General features: G+C 42.7%; 2 protein-coding genes across 11 annotated transcripts in view; both read right to left on the bottom strand.

The window, feature by feature from the left end:
- Nucleotides 1-126: 126 nt before the first annotated feature.
- prdm12b (PR domain containing 12b) lies at nt 127-8,592 on the bottom strand. Its single transcript, XM_023958855.2, has 6 exons — nt 8,126-8,592; nt 7,139-7,204; nt 6,907-7,031; nt 4,735-4,890; nt 2,505-2,619; nt 127-2,256 (listed from the first exon to the last, which is right to left on the bottom strand). The coding sequence occupies exons 1-6, from the start codon at nt 8,352-8,354 to the stop codon at nt 1,781-1,783; spliced, it is 1,167 nt and encodes a 388-aa protein (XP_023814623.1). The 5' UTR covers nt 8,355-8,592; the 3' UTR covers nt 127-1,780.
- Nucleotides 8,593-17,662: 9,070 nt separating this feature from the next.
- LOC101173152 (far upstream element-binding protein 3) overlaps nt 17,663-21,515 on the bottom strand; it is a 33,358-nt gene continuing 29,505 nt past the window's right edge. For all 10 annotated transcript variants that reach the window (XM_011479716.4, XM_011479720.3, XM_078952418.1 and 7 more), the window contains one exon: nt 17,663-20,543. In XM_011479716.4, coding sequence (XP_011478018.1) covers nt 20,535-20,543 — 9 coding nt within the window. In that variant the 3' untranslated portion in view covers nt 17,663-20,534. The remainder of the gene's footprint in view (nt 20,544-21,515) is intronic.

Below are 21,515 nucleotides of genomic sequence, written 5' to 3'. Positions count from 1 at the left end.
TTCAAATGAATTATATATTTTGTGTTACTACATTAAGCTGTAGTGCACGGATGGAGAACCAGTAGGAGCTATGAAAATTTTAGCGCTGATCTGTTTATAAAGGTGAAGACCAACCAGAACAGAAGGTGAAGTGCAGGAATACTTTATTAGGATTTTATAGGCTTAAATACATTGTCCTTTATAGAAATTGTGACTCATTTAATATACTGATACATATCTTATACATATAAAGAAATAAAGTGACTGGATTATCTTGTGGGCATAAACTTGTCTAAATTTATATTCACAGTTGGATTTTCCTCAGTTTTAAAACCATTTACATAAAAAGAATCAAATTTGCCCATCAGGTGTCATGTGAGGAATCTGAAGAGTTTCTGAGAATCACTTTAAAAATTTCAGGCGTTAGGGAAGGAATGATCAGGAAGCATTTACAGAGCTCTTATCTTTTAAAAAGTGTCAATAACAATTTATATTCACATCAACACTAACATTAATAAAACATCTTGATATCTGCCTCTTCCGGTCACTAGAAAACTTCTTCACAGGATTTTTCTGATGTTTGTGTTTGTCTGCCTTAGCTGACGTTATTCCAGTTAACGCTGTAGTATGTAGCTAAACTTCTTCTTGTTCTGCAATGTTTCTCTTTAAATTGTAGCTATCTGGTTCTTTGGGTCTCCCCATTGTTATGTATTTTAGCTGGCGTTTTGAACGGACTGAAATAGTGAAAGTCAAGAAGAAGAGCAGCTGGGCTCTCAGCTCTAGAAACTTCTAGTTTCCAAAACATAGAAAGGAAACAGACTGATCCAGATCGATTGATTTGGATATTTGTTGAACACATTTGTGATAAAACTCCAAAACTGTGTTTCATTATGGGACTACATACAAAGTCCTTTGGATACTCCTGGACTGATTGGGCGTGGCTGTGGGCTGTGACACCAGCAGACCAACACTCACATGTTGGTGCAATGATAATAAAAACGTGTTTTGAAGACATTACTGATCTGATTTTTATCCTAGAACCTCTTTCAAGTAGAACTAAATCTGGTTTTAAGGTTCTTATTGACCTGAGTTGGTAAATTCTGAATAATTACTAGATGCTAACATGTGTTCCACTTCGTTGGGATCAAAAACCTAAATTTTTTTTTAAATTCAATTAAATTAAAGATAAACCATGGAGTTCATGTGAAGTACAGTTTTAGCTTGTATTTTTTTCTGGTTGTAATGGGTGATGTGAGGTTGGACGACAGTGGAGCCATAGTCCGGTTTAGCACCGATCCCCTTGTCGCTACCGGATCTGTAACGGCTACTCAATCCATCCGCGCATGCGCAAACATTACATCACTTCCTCCTTGTGACCAAGATCGTGACAGGAATTTAATTTAGATTGACTCCTGTAATTCACACGTGAGTCAGCCTGACTGAGAAGCAACAGGAACTCAATGCTTTCCTGTGAAGAAGTTTCAGTGCACAGACTGCAGCGCCCCCTTGTGCTGGGAAGCACATATGACAAGCTTTAACAGAGACCCAGGAGCATGCAAACCAAACAACATTAATATTCTCGTTCACAGTGACAGGTTAACATATTTGATCATGCAGTTGTCGGAAGGCTCAATAGGAGCCAGAAGTGTTTGTTCAGGTGAAGGTCCATTCTGAACTCTGATTGGTTGGGTTTCTTTCCCACAATAAAAGACTGTGTGTGTGTGTGTTTGTCTATTGTTAAGGGGCTACCCCGGGGGCGACACACCAGCTTTTGGGGTCTTATTTTAAGTGTGGTTTGTGATCACAGCACCATGGTCGGGATGTGATGAACTAGAGATGCTGGGTGGGGCACGGCGGTCAGCTGTGGTGGGTGAGACGGAGGGGGTGAGTGCATTCCCCCTCCTCCCCCCACCACAACCACACCCGCCCCGGGGTTGCTGCCGTCTCCAGTGGGCCGGTGCCGAGCGCTCTTCTGGTGCGCCCGCAGGCCGGCCAGCTGGGAGTAGGCGGACTGGCAGACGTGGCACTTGTAGGGGCGCTCCCCGGTGTGCAGGCGCACATGGTTCCTCAGGGTGGAGGACTGGCTAAAGCGGCGGTTGCAGAAGCGGCACACGAAGGGCTTGTCCAGGGTGTGGATGCGCATGTGAGAGCGCAGGTTGCTGCGGGAATTGAAGCCACGGTGACATATGACACACCGCATGCGGCCCAGACTGGTTGAAGAGGAGGAGGAAGACGACGATGAAGAGGAGGAGGAGCCATCACAAGTGTGGAGCTCATCTATTAGGAAGTGAGAGAAAGAGTTCAGGTTTATTTTTACCTGCAGCAAACACTCTTCTACTGTGGGGCAGTAGCACAACTTTGCACAATTGATGTATAATAGTTTTTACACATTTCATTAAAAGTTTAATAATTCTTCATCATTAGTTAAAGTTTTTCTATTTTTCTATTATTCAAGGATGTTGACAGAAGAAATATTCTTCTGCGTCATTTATGCTTCAGATAATAAATTATAAACCAGTTATTACCACTTTTACTCTTCTTCGTTTGCTCCTCATCTCCTCCTGGAATTCCAGGAATTCCCAGGAAGGTGTTGTGGGAGTTTCCGTACCAAACAAGCAGCTCCTGGTCCGGCGGGATCGTCTGCACAAAGAAACCGTTTCCTTTGGTTTTTGTTCATACGAAAGTAAACCATTTTTCTGTTATCTAGTTTATGGATAGACAAACAATCAAATTTGGACTTTTTCATGTAAATGTTTGTTTTTAAAACATCTTTGTTTTTTTTAAAACTGGTTTTATTCAAATAAATAAATACTGGTAATAGTATTAAACAGTTCATATACTATTGTACCATCTTTTATTAGTACTGTTTTGCTAACCTAACATTACGTCTTTTGATTAGATGTGATTTAATTTGAGTTTAATTTGAAATGGTCTATTTCAAGCAATCAAAGCAAGTATAATGCACAAAACAACACAAAACAACACAATCATCAGTTATACATTCATACAAAGACGTATTGACTTAGGATAATTAGACAATATTGCTTGAAAAGGAGTTGAAGGAAGTGGGAGATATATAATCCCACCTCTATTCTACCATAACCATTTTATTACATGATTTATCATTATCCTTTATCAGACAGAATTAAGAATCCTAAAGTTTTTACTTTCAAATCTGTACAGTGTCCTTCAGTGTTTTGAAAGGCCCTTTTCAATAAAATGCAATATTATTATTATTATTATTATTAAGCACCAATAACTACATGACAAAGATGAATTGCTTAGTTACTGTGTAAAAATAGACATAACTATATTTTGGAAATCAGCATAGCACAAACAGATCAGTTATCTAAAATATGTGCAGATTTTCTTTTCATTAGAAAAATCCTGACTATGATTAAAAATAACACTATATCAGAAAAAATATACAAAACATTGTTTCAAAATTCTTCATAGCATTAAGTGTCAAAAGTTAAAAATATGTACAGATTATTATTAAACTAGTTGTTGTTGTTATCAACAGAGTGTTCCGACTTATAATTTCTGTTATCTAATATCTATTTTGGAAGGGAATAACAAGACTTTAAAAAGTCAGTTTGTGTGAAAATACTTGAATCAAAAAATCCCATTATTACATCCTCCTAACAAATTGATCATTTATCAAATAAAATGACAAACGACTTTGAAGCAAAGAAAAAAGTCAAATGGCGTGTCGCAGTGGCAATAATCTGAAAGTGACCGTTTCTGCCAGCAGGGGGCGCTGCAGACCTCAGTGGAGCATGCAAAGTCTGATAAGTGTCAGAAATACTAAATATTCGTCAGAATAATGACTGCAGCTTTGTTCCCCTGCTAAACAAGTGTAGCTACGAGCTGTGAGTTGTGGTTCTGTTGGTGCAGAGGTGGAGCGGTCGACCTGTGATCAGAGAAGGATCACAGGTTCAGTTCCCAGCTTGTGTCAAGGTGTCCTTGGACAAGACACTGAACCCCACATTGGTTATAGGTTGGCATCAGCAGAGCCGCCACCAGTGTGTGAGTGTGTGTGAGTGTGTGTGTGTGTGTGGCTGAATGTGACTGTGACTGAAAAGCGCTTTGGACCTTAAAGAAAGGTAAAAAAGCGTTGTACAAGTCCACGCCACTTCCCATTTAGTGAAAACATCAAGAAAATGGGATCATCTTCCAACAGCTTTATTAATTTTCTCCTTATATTTTAATCTATGTACTACCTCATGGGTTTGATGTATTTGTGCTTTGTAGTTTATTATTGCAGTGTTCAAGTTTCCTTAATGCTTAAAAGAGATCAAATCAAAATTAAACTTACAGTCCACCAATTTCAAAAATGGAAAAGGAAATCAAGGATATTTGGGGACTTTTTCAGACATTTTGTTTTGTGTTTGAAGAAATAAAATTATCTGTATCAAAAAATTTAAAAATGTTCACTATCCTTAAAACCTATCCAAGCTTTTGTGTTGATGTTCATGAAGAGACCCTCTTTGAAATGTTGAAATGTGTTTAAATGACATTTTAGGTTAACGTTGGAGTTGACCTTGTCACCTTTGTTTTCTGCTTTGAACTAAACAGTGATGGTCCCACCAGGAAGTGGACTAAATTCTGTGAAACACAAACTCACAAACAACAACTAAAATCTGGTTTTGTGAGCTGTGGACGTCTGCTGGAAGTGTGTTTCTTAAAGTTCTGCTTCTTTGTTCTTCAGAAAGGACTTCACATTTAAGCTGTGGACGTGATGCATTCACTGACCTCCACAGCCTTGTAAAAAATGCTGCTGCCGATCTGAACCACCTCCAGGTTCTGCTCCTGCTCGTTCCGCGCACACTTGATGTAGGTCATCCAGCTCCTCTGGTCCTCCTGACTGGCATCAATGAAATACCTGACGGTCCCGTCTTCATTAAACACCTGCAGACACGAGCAAAAGCAAAGGAAAGGTTAGCGTTTGTCATTTTGGTCTGTGCTACCTTCATAGATAGATGCCAGGATTTAGCTTGACTCCAGATAATCAACCTTAGATGGAGGCCAATTATAGTAAATCGTATCCGTCGTGTTGGAGGGAAAAACAGCGAGTGTGAAATATTTCACCAACCTGGAAGCTAACAGCCAGTTTGGCGACAAAAGTTACAAAAATAAAAGTCAGTAACTGATCTGTTTGTTAGATATTCTGTAGTTTAGCATTTAGTGTAACACATTTCAGCAGGTAGTTTGCTATATTTATGGAATAAAACATTGATTTATTATTTTAACTTTTGAAAAAAGGTTTTATAACGTCGTATAAGACAGGCTGAAACCTCGTTCAGCAGTCCGGTCCGGTATTTTGAGCATTTCCATTGTAAAATGCGAATCAGACCATTATCGGGCCTCCGTTGGTTGCAGGTCCACAGAAAAATGGAACACACCGGTTAGGGCGGAGCTACTGCTAAAACCCGATGATTGGCTAAAGGTCATCACCACAAGAGAAAGCGGCTGTCTTCCTCCTCGCCGCCCGCTATCTTTTCTCAAACAAAATCAACATTTTTGTATCTATCAAGAACCAAAACAGCAAAGACAGTAAACCACATCCTTCTGTTAAAATCAAATGTCAAGTTGTTATTGATTTGAAATATTAAAGTCTTGCTGTGATCGTTTTTTGATCTATTTCCAAAGTGTCAGAGTATTTTTTTTAAATTATGATGGTGCCGTTTTTCGCCAAAATCTAAAAACCTGAGTCGTTTTCGAGGACATAGTTTCTGCAGAGCGGCAGGAGTTCATCAGAAATTCACCTCTGATTGTGGGCGGGACTGTTGGCGCAGAGTAAACCCGCCCCCATATCTTCTTATCCACCTGTTTACACTCTCCCACTAGCTTACAGCCCCCACAAGCCCAACCTAACATTAGCGGTGCATCAAAAAGGTCAGATCCGTCCATCCTTCCAGTTCTGATCCAGATTCCAGCTCAGACCAGGAAAACAAAGACGTTCAGGGATCCATTGGTCTGCAGGAGGATGATCAGAAAGGGGCGGAGCCGGGAGAATGTGGTTTGCCGATGTCACAAACATGATCTTTTTTTAAAAGATTTGTTTCTTCTGCTCCTGTTCCACAACAATTTGAATAAAGAAATACTCAGACGTGCAATTTAGAGCTTAATGTCCTCCAAAAAAACATTTTCATCCAAGTGGATCAGTAAAAATGGTTCAGAGGGAGAACATAAATATGTGCTTCTTAGAATGAAAGTTATTTTTTTAAACCATGATGCCTGAATAAAAGGTTGCGAGAGGACAAAAAGGTAAGAATAAGGGTTGGAATTGTCAGAATTTCCATATCGGCTCCATCAAGACCACAAAACAACGTTACCAACTGTGTTATACTGATAAATGCTGAAGGTATTTCAACATTTTGGACATATTTCATGTTGCTGCTGGTCCGGTGAGGTTTGTTGCTCTCCGTTCTGAAAAACATCTCAGATGTTTTCATTGAACTGCATTTGATGAAAACTGTCGACTCCGTTTCTGCTTTAGTTGTCGTCAATGACTGCGACGTTCTGAGCCTTTGTGTGCATTGTTTTAAAGTCAAGACAAACACAACAAGTCCGGAGAAAAGTTACGCAACATTTCTGAGCAGGATTTCCATTGGATTTGGGCGTCTGCACCAGATCCACGCCGAACTGCATCAGTGTTGGCCTGACTCCACCACAGAGCAGCCGGATGAGCGGCGTTCACTGTTGGTGTTTTCAGGTTTCAGTCAGTGTTTTATATATATATATGTATCTATATATATCATGCTTTTCTTTGTGGGTTGAGTCATGAAGCCGGTCCCTGCAGGGACCTCCTCTGATCAAACTGACCGGCTGACGGGTTGATGGTGGTGGAGTTTCATGCTGTTGCTTCAGGCTGCAGACTGAAGGGTGTCAGTGGTTTGAGGGGGTGCCGTGTTGCTGCCTCACCTCCCACATCAGGTTGTTGTTTTTGTACAGGTCGATGTGTTCGGGGGACACCAGGCGCCCCGTGAACGGCCCCATCTCTGTCCCCGCTTTGATCCAGGTCTTAGAGAAGATCCCCAGTCCTTCTCCTGCCGCACAAACCAGACACAAACCAGTCAGAGACCCTCTCTCACGCGGTTCACGCCTCAGTTCAACAACGTCACTGCAACTGGCATCACTTTGGATGAGTTTTTACCTGGAACTGAGCTCTGAGCGATGATCACCTCACTGGGTAAAACCAGGCTGGACAGTTTCTGCACCTCTGGACACAAAGACAGCCCTTAAAGCATTGGATCCATTCTGGTCCCCAAAGGGGTTTTGATTCATTAAAACGCTCTAATCCAATTTCACAGATGTTTTTAGATGCAAACGTCATGATAATCTGCTTGTTGAATTTGAACATTAGATTAGAAATGAGCATGAAACCGATTTATTTCCACCTCAACGGTCACATTCTGTCCAACAGAAAATTCAGGAGCGCCTCAATGAATCATTCAGACTGAAAAAGGAACGTTTTGCTGAAGGTGAGCTAAAGCCTGTCCCGCCACAGCCCGCTTCGCGCTCTGGACCACGCGCGGAACGGTTCGACGCGTTCGCTCCGCGCGCGCGGCGAAGGAGCAGAAAACCACCTGCAGAAACGAAACGGATCCAGAAAAACACCAAGTCTGAGCTCCACCCGCCCCTCTGGAATTATTCCCAACGAATTTCACCACAAACACAAACGAATTTAACATAAGACGGAAATTAGAATGAAAAACAAAAACCACGCGCGCGCGAGAGAGAGAGAGAGAGAGAGAGGCCACGCGGCCCGCGCTGGAAAACTGAAAGGAGAAATTTAGGGGAAAAGAATTGATTACAACCAGACATGTTCAGAATTGTTCTGCTCAGAAAATTGAAAAATGTTTTCAGAGGAGAGTAAAGAATCCGATGAATTATCAGAATATTTTTAGTTGAAGCGGTTTCACCAAATAAAAAAAACGGACTTTATTTATGAATTAAAAACCTTTTAAGCGAAAACTAGTTGGGATTTTGCGCTTTAAACGGTTTAAACATTTTTACGCTTTTTCTCCAGAATTAAATGACATTTTTAAAGTTGATGTGTTTTGTTTAGTTTTAGTTTGAAGGTGTTTTTTCCTCATCAGAAGTTGCGCGTGCGTGCGCGCTCTGTGATCGGCGCACTGACCTCCGGAGAAGGACTGCGCCAGCACCTCGGCGGTGAAGGCGGTCTTGGGGCTCGGCGCGGTGCGCAGGTCCTCGTGCTGCAGGTGATGCTGCGGCTGCTCGCCGAGCACGTGCCTCCAGCGGCCGTACAGGAAGCTGTGCAGGATGTCGGAGGTGATGATGTCCGCGAGGGAGAGCGGCGGCGGCGGCGGCTTCAGACCCCGCGAGGAGCCCGGCAGCACGGAGCCCATGGCTTCCGTTCAGGAGGTCAGACGAGTCCACCTGTGGACGCGGGTCACACCGGGAGGCGCGCGCGCGCCTTTCCGTTCCAGATAGAGAGGCTCCGGGAGCGCAGACACCCGCGCGCTCGGAAGGACAGGCAAGTTTGCCCGCGGCTGCGGTGCTCCAACATTTCTATTAAGGGGAGGGGGGTCCCGAAGCTCTCCGCGTGCGTCTATTGGCTTCCTTGTCGCTCGCGACACAAACACAAGTTCAGTACAGGCCTCAACAACTGGAGCAACCCTGGGCCCAATCCCCCACCCCTCAAGATCCGGTGGATCTCAGATGAGATCTGGACCTCAAACCTTCATGAGTGTCCGAACCTGCACGACCCCCCCCCCCCCCCCACACACACACAGATGAAACGCTCACACTGGGCTGCTCGGTCTGACCAGAGTGTTTGTGCTCATTGCTTCATGCAGGTTTTAAGGTCGTTTCAGTCTGCATTTTCAGTCAGGTGCATGCGGGAAATTGCATATCAAATATAAATATGTCCGATTTTAGCTCATTTCCATCTGCAATCTCCTGGCAGGTCGATGTTATCAAAGACAGAAAATAGATTTAAATAACAATTAAATAAATAAATATATATATAATACAAATACAAAAGAGAAGATCTAAAATGCAATAATAGAAATACATAATGACTCATGCTGCTTTATGTGTCAGGGATGTCCGACATTCTTTAACATGTTTTCTAAAAAAAGCGGGAAAACCAAACCTGCAGATGCAGAGAAAACATTTTTCTGCTCATTTAAAAGATACAAATGCTGGTTGTTTGGCTTAAATGAACAAAATAAAATGAAGAAAATATTTTCAGCTTTGCTGCACTTTTCTGCAAAAAGACGAGAGGTCTGTGTGGTTCTGGTTCAGTTCGGGTTCTTTTGTTTTAATTACTAAACACTTTTGTGCCACAGCTGTTTCTGTAGACCGCGTTAAGAAATGTACCCCATAAAGCATCAAACTATAAAATCCAGCTAAAGTCATGGACATGTTTTAGAAAGCAAACGTTTTTGTTGGTTTCGTTGTTCCTGCAGCTGTGCACCATCCGTGCGTGAGCGTCGAGAGCTCAGCCCATCTGAGAAGCCCAGACATCAGCCCCGCTCTGTGCTGCTCAACCTGTTGGTCTGGTTTTTTTATTTTCCCATTGCATGCTGGGTTCTTTCAAACGCTGGTTCCAGCATTGAGGACATCAACTCTGGGCATTTTCGCTTTAAAGCGGAGATGGAGCAAATGGAATCCAATCACCTCCATGTTTCTCACACACATGCGCACGCACGCACGCACACACGCACACATACACCTTGAGGTTGTAGCTAAAATGATCCAAGTGAGTCTCAGCGTAGAAATGAAGGAGAATCAGCAAAAGCAGCAGGGTGTTTTTCTGCCTCCCCTCAGTGATGCACGGTGGCAGCGGCATCATCATTTGGGCTCGTTTCATATGAAATTGAACCTCTTCAAGAAGTGAAGGATTTTCAAAGGAATAGGTGGAAATACAAGCACACGAAGGGAGAAACAAACCAAAACAGAGAACAAAAGTTCTTAAAACCCCGAAGTTCGGGCAGCGGAATGTAGGCCCAGGAGGAGGAGGAGGAGGAGGAGGGCAGCGCGTGAGTGACGGAGCACGAAAAGCGATTAGAGGAGAGATTACCAAGACAACAGGTGCTTTCTTCATCCTCCTCCTCCTCCAGCGCCCCTCCACAGGACAATTATTCTCTCTTTCACTCTGATCTGTATTTATGAGCTTTTTAAACATTTATTGACCCACACGCACGCGCGTGCGCGTTTTCTTCTTAGCTGGATGGAAACATTAGAATTCATTTGTGTTTTTTTGGAGGAGCTCAAAGGATACAAATTCACTCTAAAATAATTAAAACATAATTTTTTTCTTTATTTTCAGATGGTTTCTGAGATAAGCGAAATAAAACCAGCAAAGCTGAAGGAATAAAAATACATGGCGGCGGAAATGCGCAGAACCTGCGACAGTTTGGAGATGAATTCTCTCCTATATATAATTCAAATGGACATGTTCCTGCGTTCCTCCTCATCCACAAAAGGTTCCAGTTGTTCCTCCGAGCCTCCTCTCTCAGTCCCAGGCCCTCCGCGGCCCCCGGCTCTCCCCCTCCGGCCTCGGAGCTCTGCGCGTAACAGCCCCGCAAAGCCCCGCGCATTGTCCCGAGAGACTGAGAAAGAAACGGGAGCAAATCCGGGAATAATGGCAGATTTGCAAATGTTTTCTCAATAGATTTGACTCAATGAAGTCTGGAATCAGACTCCTTTTCTCTTTCTTTGCGGGGACTGTGGCCGCAGCCGCCACGCACGCGAAGCCGAGCGGGAGTTTATTAATGTGGAGGCCGATTGTGTCGCAGAAGGACACGCTCTAATGAGCTTTGAGCAACAAAAAGCTCTCAGTAAGAGGCTCCCGGTGTCCTCCCGCCTTTATGGAACCACTTTAGCCCCGAAAAAAGACGCCGGGAAGTCAGGAGGCGGAGGAGCGGCAGGTGACTGGCACGCGTAAAGACAAGAGGAGGAGCGGAGAGGAGGAGGAGAGAGGAGGGATGGACGGGAGGTGAAAGGAGAGGTGGTGGGAATGAGCCCAAATGGCGCAGTAATATTGTCCCACTAACGTGATTAAGCGGCGCTGTGGCCTCATCAGTATTCATGCGCGCCGACAGACGCAGCGTGCGCGCCGCTAATGATCCGCCTTAAAGAGGCTTTTAATGATCATCAGCACCCCCCCAACCCCTTCAAATGGAGTTTTATTCTTTTCACACATTCATGGAGGATTTTGTTCATTGCGGCAGAAGGTCCTCCAACAGGAGCGACCAACAGAACAGCATCCATCCACCATCCATCCATCCATCCATCCATGCATCCATCCATGCATCCATCCATCCATCCATCCATCCATCCATCCACCATCCATCCATCCATCCATTATCCATCCATCCATCCATCCATCCATCTTTCAAACATTTGACACGGCAGGTTTTCTTCTGACCTGCTGCGTCTTTTCTCCTTCAGAAACTCTTTGCTGCTGCTTTTCTTTAATTGCAGTCGTTTTTTAACTGAAACGTTAAAACAACTTTTTCAGCTTCCAAAAAATATCACAAGATAACCGAAAGATAAATGATTTGTTTTTCTTCTTTCAGTTTTTTTACATTAAACTGTGACCTGGACGTTTCTTTCACAATAAAAGTTCAGTGAAGACGGAAACTTTGGTCTGAAGGCAGCCTGAGCAAAAACAAAGCAGTTTTCCGAAAATAAAAAAAACCGTCCTATTAGCGTGAAACAGAACATGTGAGAAGCTGCTGCTGCGTCACTAATAATGGTGGAATATCTCTTCATCCAAAATGAACCGACTCTTCGCAGCTTTCAGAAAGCTGAGTTTATTTTAATCTGCCATTTTTAATCTACCAAATTTTAGAATCCATCAGATTTTTTTAAATTGGTAGAAGAACAGCAGATGCTATCTGACAAAAAAGAAATGCTTCATGCTGCATATAAATCAGAAGAAGAACAAGGTCTCTGAACTGTCTCTGGGTGGAAGGACCACAAAGACTGAACCACAGTAAAGAACATTCGCAGGAGGGCCTCCAAGAGCACAAGGACTCATCCAAGAGCTCAGATTTGACAAAAGCATCTGGATCATCCTCAATAACAAATGTTCAGAGGCGAACATCTCAGATTTCCATGGACAGTGTCCCAACAAATGCTCCTTTTTGTAAGGTTCTACATGTGAAGAAGTGAAGAAAAGGGTCAAAGACGTGCATTAGAACCATGGAGCACATATCTTTTGTTGGCAATGACAGCAGTCAAACGTTTTCTGTAATTCTTCACAAGGTTTTCACAAACTGTTGCTGGTATTTTGGTCCATTCCTCCATGCAGATCTCCTCTAGAGCAGTGATGTTTTGGGTCTGTCGCTGGATAACACAGACTTTCAACTCCCTCCAGCAATTTTCTAGGGGTTGAGATCTGCAGACTGGCTAGATCACTCCAGGACCTTGAAATGCTTCTTATGAAGCCCCTCCTTCGTTGCCCGGGCAACGTGTGTTTGGGATTCATAGTGAAAGACCCAGCCATGTTTCATCTTCAGTGCTGATGGAAGGAGGTTTTCACTCAAAATCTCACCATATGGCTTCATTCTTTCCTTTATACGGATCAGTTGTCCTGGTCCCTTTGCTGAACAACCGCCCAAAGCATGATGCTTCCACCCCCATGCTTTACAGTAGGTCTGGTGTTCTTTGGATGCAGCTCAGCATTCTTTCTACTGCAAACACGATATGTAGAATTCTTACCAAAACGTTCTATTGTGGTTTCATCTGACCATAGGACATTCTACCAATCCTCTTCTGGATCATCCAAATGCTCTCTAGCAGACTTTAGACGGGCCTCCACATGTACTGGCTTTAGCAGGGGGACACGTCTGGCCCTGCAGGGTTTGAGTCCCTGGTGGTGTAGTGTGTTACTGATGGTAGCCTTTGTTACTTTGGTCCCAGCTCTCTGCAGGTCATTCACTAGGTCCACCGTGGGGTTCTGGGATCTTTGTTCATTGTTCTTGTGATCATTTTGACCCCACAGGGGTGAGATCTTGGGGGGAGCCCCAGATGGAGGGAGATCATCAGTGGTCTTGCATGTCTTCCATTTCCTAATAATTGCTCCCACAGTTGATTTCTTCACACCAACCTGCTTACCTGTTGCAGATTCCGTCTTCCAGTCTGGTGCAGGTGAACAATTTGGTTTCTGGTGGACTTAGACAGCTCTTTGGTCTTGGTAATAGTGGAGTTTGGAGTGTGACTGTTTGAGGTTGTGGACAGGTGTCTTTCCTATAGATAACCAGTTCAAACAGGTGCCATTAATACAGGTAACCAGTGGAGGACAGAGGATCCTCTACAGAAGAAGTTACAGGTCTGTGAGAGACAGAAATCTAGATTCTTTGCCATTGAGCAAATACTTATTTTCCACCATAATTTACAAACAAATTCTTAAAAAACAGACTATATGTTTTTCTGGATTTTTCCCCTCATTTACTCTCTCATAGTTGAGGTTTAGCTATGATAAAAATTACAGGCCTAACTTGCACAATTGGTGCCTGACTGAATACTTTTTTGCCCCACTGTATGTCCACTCACTGGCCACTTTATTGGGTTCACCTGTCCAAATGCTTGTTAACACAAATTTCTAATCAGCCAATCACATGACAGCAACTCAGTGCATGTAGTCATGGTCCAGACGATCTGCTGCAGTTTAAACCAGCATCAGAATGATGAAGAAAGGTGACTGAAGTGACTTTGAACCATGGTTGTTGGTTCCAGACGGGCTGGTCTGAGGATTTCAGAAACTGCTGGTCTACTGGGATTTTCACCCACAACCATCTCTAGGGTTTACAGAGAATGGTCCAAAAATAGAAAATATCCAGAGAGCAGCAGTTCTGTGGTCAGAAATGTCTTGTTGATGTCGGAGAAGAATGACCAGACTGGTTCCAGCTGATAGAAAGACAACAGGAACTCAAAGAACCACTGGTTCCAACCGAGGTCTGCAGAAGAGCATCTCTGAAAGAACAACACGTCCATCCTGGAGGCAGATGGACTACAGCAGCAGAAGACCACAGCGGGTACCACTGCTGTCAGCTAAGAACAGGAAACTGAGGCTACAATTCACACAGACTCACCAAAACTGGACCATAGAAGATGGAAAAACGTTGTCTGGTCTGATGAGTCTCCATTCCTGCTGCCACATTCAGATGGTAGGGTCAGAATTTAACATCAACAACATGAAAGCATGGATCCATCCTGCCTTGTATCAATGGTTCAGGCTGGTGGTGGTGGTGTCATGGTGTGGGGGATATTTTCATATATTTTTTCATATATATGTGTGAACCAGAAAATAAGAAAAGCTGAGATTAGAGCAAAGCCTGTATGGAGATGCGCTGCTTTGCTGAGTCCAGTGAGTCTGCATGCTTCTGAACATCCAGCGGCTTGATTAATGCAGACGGTTTATGATCCCTGCTGGTCTCTGAGCTTCAGGGAAAACATTTGGACATGATCCAGATCACCATTAGTTGAATGTTTAATCAGCTCCATTCAGTCTGTACTTACTGAGCTGCTTCCTGCACTCTCAGCCGCCGGCACACACTAATGCCTGTCCTGCTGTCCCTGTGGGGACCGGCAGTTGAAAGCTGCATTTCGGGACCTCGTCCTTGAGATGTAATTTGAATGAAAGACCCTCACAGCCACACATGCACCTGGCTTTGGTGACTCAACCTGACTGGCTTAGAAAAAATTAAACCCACTTGGGACTTTTTTTTTGTCTTTGCACATTGTGCTGACATCTTAAAAAAATTAAAAACTATGTTCACCCTTTACAAAATGTTCTGAATTGCTTGAGTTTTTGAGCTACACTGTCCCAAAATGAGTTAAGCATGTACATTCTAAACGTTTAAAGAGTTTTTAGGCTCATTACTGCTGTGCCTGATATTCTCCAGGAAATAAGTGAGTGAAAATGTCCTGCAGGTCTGATGGAGCGTTCACATATTTACACATCACAGGGACTTCACAGAGAGGGGTTAGGCTGTTTTACGTCTGTCAAGATAATAATAATCTTGTCACAGTCTTTGAGTTGTTTTTTTTAGGTGGCATCGGTCTGTCGTTATTTGAACTCCCAGCAGTCTGAGGTTCACAGCGGATTTGCAGTAGACTGGCCTGTTGCTGTGCATGAAAAAAAAACCACGCTGTGGACTAGGATGATTTCACAGAAGGAACCAAATTCCACCGACAGCAGGTTAATGTCATTGGAATTTTCAGATTGGGTTCCGCTTCTGCTCATAAATGTGTCCTTAGAACCAGAACCAGGAGAGAAGCTGGAGGCCGGATGATCCACTCATGTCCAAACCGTTATTGATCCCCTGAGATCCAAACTGTGATTACAGCAAGATTGTGACATCACCGTTGGCCAACCATCTGCCTGCTGGTCATCATTTATTCATGTTCAGGTTGAGGACCGACCGTAATGGTCGGTCAGAGAAGTTTCTACAGAACATCACTGTCAGAAAGTAACAGCGGAACGCAGAATTTTCTACACATTTATATCTGCGTCTTTGGGAATTCTTAGTTTTATCATAGAAGTCTGACAGAAGTGTCTTATAGAAGTATCATTAGCATAGAAGTGATGTTGGACTCATTTCATGTTCAGTAACTCGTGTTTCACACAAGTTATTGAAGCTTCTTCAATTCATTTCAGCTGAAACTACAGAGTCAGAGGAACTCACAGGTCCAAACATGTTTTAACAGAACCGACATCATGCAGACCTGAGACACTCAGGTTTTCTACTTCTTCTGCTCTTTCAGGGTTCCCCATGTGTGTTGCTTTATCAAGAACTGTTTTATACTCTTCTGTGAAGAACATTTGACTCTTCAGATGTCCCACTCTCTTTCTGCAGGCTTTACAGAGAAAGGAACTCAGCAGACGCATTTATTAGAAGTGACTTACATACCCCTACATGTGTGTTCCTAATGCATTCCTTACCTGTTGAGTCTTTTCCCGCAGAATCAGTTTGACTCCCTTCTAGGGCTGAAATGTTTTCTTTGATCTCGTTTAAAAATCTGTGGTCTTCTCTTGTAGAGACACATAGTGGCAGTTTTCACTGCCCTCTTTTCTACAACTCCTTTTTCCTCCTGCAGTTAGACAGATGACGGAGGCCCCATTTATTAAACCTGCATTACATTGGTGAGCTTATAAAAGGTGAGTCCAAACTAAGCAGAATAGTGAACGGGGGCGAGTCTACTATAAACATGAATTTACAAAGAGCTGTCTCTAAAATTGGAGACACAAAAACCGATGCACAGAATCATCAGCTCCAGTCTTTACGAAATATCCTGCAGCTACTTTAGGCCACAACCCTGAAATGAGCCACTTTGAACCAAATGCATTCAACTTCTACTCCAATTGTCTTCTGATTCATTTTTAAAGCGTCCCTAGTGGCCTTTAATTGAGATGATGCCATTTTTAGTCAAAATTCAAAAACTTGTTTCTTTTTTCTAGAACATTATTTCTGCAGAGCGGAGGGAGTTCATTAGAAATTCACCTCTAAGTTGTGGGCGGGATTATGGGCGCAGAGTGCTTTCCCACTAGTTTATAGCCTCTAACAACCCCAACCTAACATTGCCGGTGCAACAAAAATGGCGGGCAACTCAGTGGTATGAAGACGTTTTTGGAAACACTATCAATGAAAAGAATTAGTGACAAGTTAAGGAACAAAGACAATGCTTTAAATATTTTTAAGGATTTATGGCGCCCTCTGCTGGAACATTTACCCAGTAATCTGGCTGATACGATTCAATGGGATTTGAGTTAATTGGAATGGCGTTCTTATCAATTTGATCTACTTGATACGAGTTTCTTACATACTCCATTAACCTCACCCTCTGTTTTTTAACGCATGTGCTAGTATAAGGAGATTGTACACATGGAAACGTGGGTAATTCTTACAATCTGTACTTGTTCACAAACTATCCACCCTTGATTGTATTTTTATTCTTTTTAGCCCAGACAACTGCGTTTCGTCTTGTCTTTTTATCTTTGTTTCATTGTTGTTTTTGGATAAATATTTAAAAATCTAAATAAAACAGGAAAGAAAATTGGTGATCAATATTGTAGCAGTCCATCTGAACACTTTAGATCCAGATTCCAGCTCAGATGAGGAAAGCAAAGACGTTCATGGAGCTATTTATATAAAAAAAATGGATGCGGGGGGGGGGTACCTCGGGGGTGTCTACATGAAGGAGGGATCCTCCCCCAGGATGGAGAGGTGACGTACCAGAACTCTTACAGGGAATTAGCTTATCTGCTTATCTAACGCTACAACTACATGTTTGAATAGTCCTGCAGATGGACTTCTTTCAAACGGAATTGGATCGAGACAAGCCAGAGTCGAGGTCCATGGCCAACTAAAGGAGCACAGAGAAGCCATGTGGACTCACGACCACTCCCGGTTACACAGAGTGAGACAGCTTATTGGTGTCATTTCATAATCTTCACACCTGCAGGTAGAAGGGCTCTGATCCATTTACGACTATGGTCTTATTAACCTGAATGTTCTTTCGTTTAAAGATCTCATTAAGAACACCTTCAGTCTGCATTTATTAGTTAGGACACAGCCGGATGTTAACAAACCATTGATGATCCTGAGATTTAGAGAAAAACAAGCTTTATGGAGTAGTTTCTCATTGTTCAAAGATACTTTAACACATTGCAAATGTTAACAGTCCAGAGAAGACACAGTCAGAAGAATGAGCCTGTTTATTAACCATCATCAGCATCATCATCATCTTTCTTGGCCACCAACAGTTGTGGCTCGGGTTCATACACATCTATTAATGAATAGAATCTATTAGAAAAATCTGCAGGTTACAGTTAGGACATCAGCCCATTAGAAAAAGAACAGAAACCACAAACCAGAAGCCCACCACCCCCCCACATGACCAGAGGTGAAGACCAGGAAGCTTTAAACCAGAGGGGACAGGTCTGGCCGCATATGATCCGCTTATGGGGCACAATTGGTCCAAACAGTCCTCGGCGGGTTGGGAACCAAGAACTGAATCCAGACCAAAGTCCATGCCAGCGGTTTAAACAACCGCAGGGACCTTCAAGCCGACAGAACTGCCGCAACAATGAGGACCAGGACTTCCACGCGTTTGAGGACGGTGGTTAGCTGGATATGCTTCTGGTCCGAAAACAGAGAAGTCCAAAAAAAGAAAATCAAACTTTCAACCTGGCAGCCACCTAAACAGATAAGATTAGCCTAGCAGTCTTGAGAATAAGCACACTGTTGGTGAGACATGAGAATCAAACACCATCATTTTAACAGGACAAAAAAAAACAAAAAAAAGTACAAAGTGTTTTCTTTTAAAACAGGAGAGCGCCCACCAAAGCGGGAATCTTTTCATGAAACCACAGTATCTCAAACTAAATATTTATCCGATTTAAATAAACTCCTGAAGAGGAGAACGCTGTTTTTTATTGGTGTCATTTCATCATCGTCACACATACAGTTAGAGGGACCATTTATTCCACAACAACCAGATCTCCCGAAACCAGACAAACCTCTCTGTGGTCTGACCAAGTTCGCCAACACGCACCCACACGCAAAATGTTTAGACACAGATGACGCAAGAAAACACCACGAGGGCTGGAATTACATACCTTATAAGATACAAAAAAAAAGCAAAGAAATACACGAAATCTTGGCAAACTAGCAAATTCTTGCCTTCTTAGGACGTGCAAAGCTGATTAAAATTCTGCACAACGTTTGGCTAATGGAGTAACCCCTGATGCTAACATAAAAGTTGGAATCATCCTTCAAGATACAATTGTCTGACTTAAAATATCACTGCAGGACTTAAGTTAAAAAAATAAAATGCAATAATAACACTTCAAATTTTAACAAATGTGCATTAAACATTCAGTAGATCCAAAGTTCTGCTGGTTTGAAAAATGAGACAAAGAAAAATACATTTTCAACGGTGCAAGTATACAGGAGAACACAACTGTAAATCTGAGAATAATTCAGCACGAAAACATGCAAACACAACACGCTGCTAACTCACACCAGCCAGCTAGCTGGTTCTAGCAAGCATCAAACACAGATGAGCATACATGTTCTACACATGTTCAGTAAACGCTGCTGAGGCTAACGTTACAGAGAACTGAGGGACGCCAGCAGTTTAAGTCACTAATTTTGGCCAATTTAGCGCCAACATTTAAAATAACATGCTAACTGTTTAGTTTCATTGGAACTCAGTTTTTTCTACTGCTCTGAAATATAGTATTTTAATTTGAAAGGCAAATTTTTGGGGGTAATTGTTAGCCGTTTGAAAATGCTGACTCATTAGATGTTGTTAGCAAAGACAGAAAAACGTCAAAGCTGTCTCCAAGCTTGTTAAACGTAGTTTATAGAACAAATCAGAAATGTTTCGTAGGTTAAACTGGAACAGGTTTCACATATTTTCAAACATATTATTAAACCAAAACACTTCAAGCAGACCTGTTTTGTTCTCTACAACATACACAACATAATCAAAATCTATGCTAGCACGAGTTTAGAAATGGTTTTTGTTCCGACGTTCATCTGTCACAAACGTGGAATCCTGATGTCATCCTGAATACAGCTTTTAAGGCATTCGTTTAACTTTCAGACAGAAATACACACTTCCACGTACACACGGCTGAGGTAACATGCCACTCGTTACTGTTGTGCTTGTTCGGCTAATGCTAGCACACCTTACAAGTTCAAAGCTTGTCCAAAAATAATATAGCACAGTAAAAATGCAGGACATAAAACAAAATTAACTTTTACTTAGAATAAAACAAATACCACTTAAAAAAAAAAAAAAGTTTGGGTGGGGGAGGGGCAAGCTGGAGGTTAGATTCCGTGAGCGCACCAAGCTTTTGACCACAGAGAGATCTGGCTTTAGACAACGCAATATAAATCGTCATTTATTCATCATTACATAATAAAACCTAAAGATATCACTATAAAGATACAGGAATAAGAATTATCAAACCAAAACAGAAAAATGCGTCATTGCACCTTCAAGATGGCGACTAAACGGGTAAAATTAGATTGAGAACAGACGCAGCAAGCAAAACATTTAGTACAAAATACACTTCTGTCTTTGTCGATAAAACATCACATTGCCATCCGACGCTATTAAAATATATCTATGCAGAAAATACAAAAAAGAAACAATCTGACGCATGCCGTAAAACAATATCATCAACAAAATAACAAAAACTGATTTTTTAACTCAAGACTGCTAAACCTTTTAATGTTTTCTTATCAGAAAAATAAAACTAAACAAAATAGATTATACGGGATTTGCTTTGTTCAAAGTCGCACTGAAATATATTTGCGTTCAAGTTTGATAAAAAAAGAAAAAGAAACAGGTCTACACCAGAGGCTAGTCCAAGAATCTGCCTGAAAACCTTTTGCTGCGGTAAAGTTAAAAAACAGAAAGAAAATAGTTCATGATTTTTAGTTAATCCTTAGTTTCTCTACAAAAAGGAAGAGGAAGTGGCAGAGCGTCGCTTGAAAACCCCCACTCGTTTGCCATTGGTGACGATCTAAGGCCCTGAGTTGGTGAGGGAGGAGCCTTTAGTGATCCTAAAAGACAGGAAATGACATCACTGTTCAGTCTGCTGTTTAGCGTGATAGTTCAGAGACTGTTTCACTCTTCTTGGTGTGTTCAGCGCCTCAGGGACTCGGATCGTTATCTACAGTCTGTGTGAGTTTGGCAGGAAAATAACTATTTAATTTCAATGGTAGCTAATCGTTACTCCCCTCCCAAACCCATTTCTAAAGCAAAAGCCATCAATAAGGAGAGGAAGCAGCTGGGCTCTGATTGGACAGACTAAAATGTGTCAGTTATAAGTCAGAGTAAAGAGTCTCATGTACTCAAAGAGTACTACACGAGTCATGGTTCTGAGTCAGGTCTAGCCACAAGTTTAGGCTGTGTTTCACACCCAATGCAAATCACGCTTCAGGGGCGTCCAGTCTCATGTAAAGTCAACGTACAGACGTGGTCGCGTCAGGCGTGGCACATCAGTCCGACAGCAGTGCGTTTTGAGCGTCAGAAGCGGCGCGTCAAGAGTTAAAAAATGTCAACTTGGGCGACGTGTCAGCCAATCGGACTCAGCTTTAGCGACGTGATGATCTCCGTGACCCCTTCAGTGGGTAGAATACAAATCCAGTACGGCGGAGCGATGTAAGCATTCTCGTCCTGAACTTCCATCCATTTTCTTAAGCTGCTGGGCCCGCGGGTTGCCAGACCTTGTCCCGCCCGGCTACTGTTGGGTGAAGGCGGGATAGGCAGGTCGCCAGAATATCGCCTGGCCTACGGGGGCTGAAGCGATCGCGCCTGCTACACCCCACAGCGACGCCATGTTTGCCGTGTCCACTCAGCCACCAAGGGCCAGTGTAGCTGGAGTGAACGCTGGAGGCTGACTAACGCACCGTATTGGGAAAGTCACTGGATGATCTCATGAACCCAGACATGGAGGCGTGATTACCCATGTCTTGGTAGAGCTCTTCAAAATCAATAAACCCGATCTTTCAACATCAGCCGTGTCTTCCGTG

The sequence above is a fragment of the Oryzias latipes genome, chromosome 9 (genome assembly GCF_053564925.1).
Source record: "Oryzias latipes strain Hd-rR chromosome 9, Olatipes_Hd-rR_3.1".
NCBI lineage: Eukaryota > Metazoa > Chordata > Actinopteri > Beloniformes > Adrianichthyidae > Oryzias > Oryzias latipes.
Note: the sequence above shows the minus strand (reverse complement) of the source record. Positions and strands in the feature narration are given on the sequence as shown.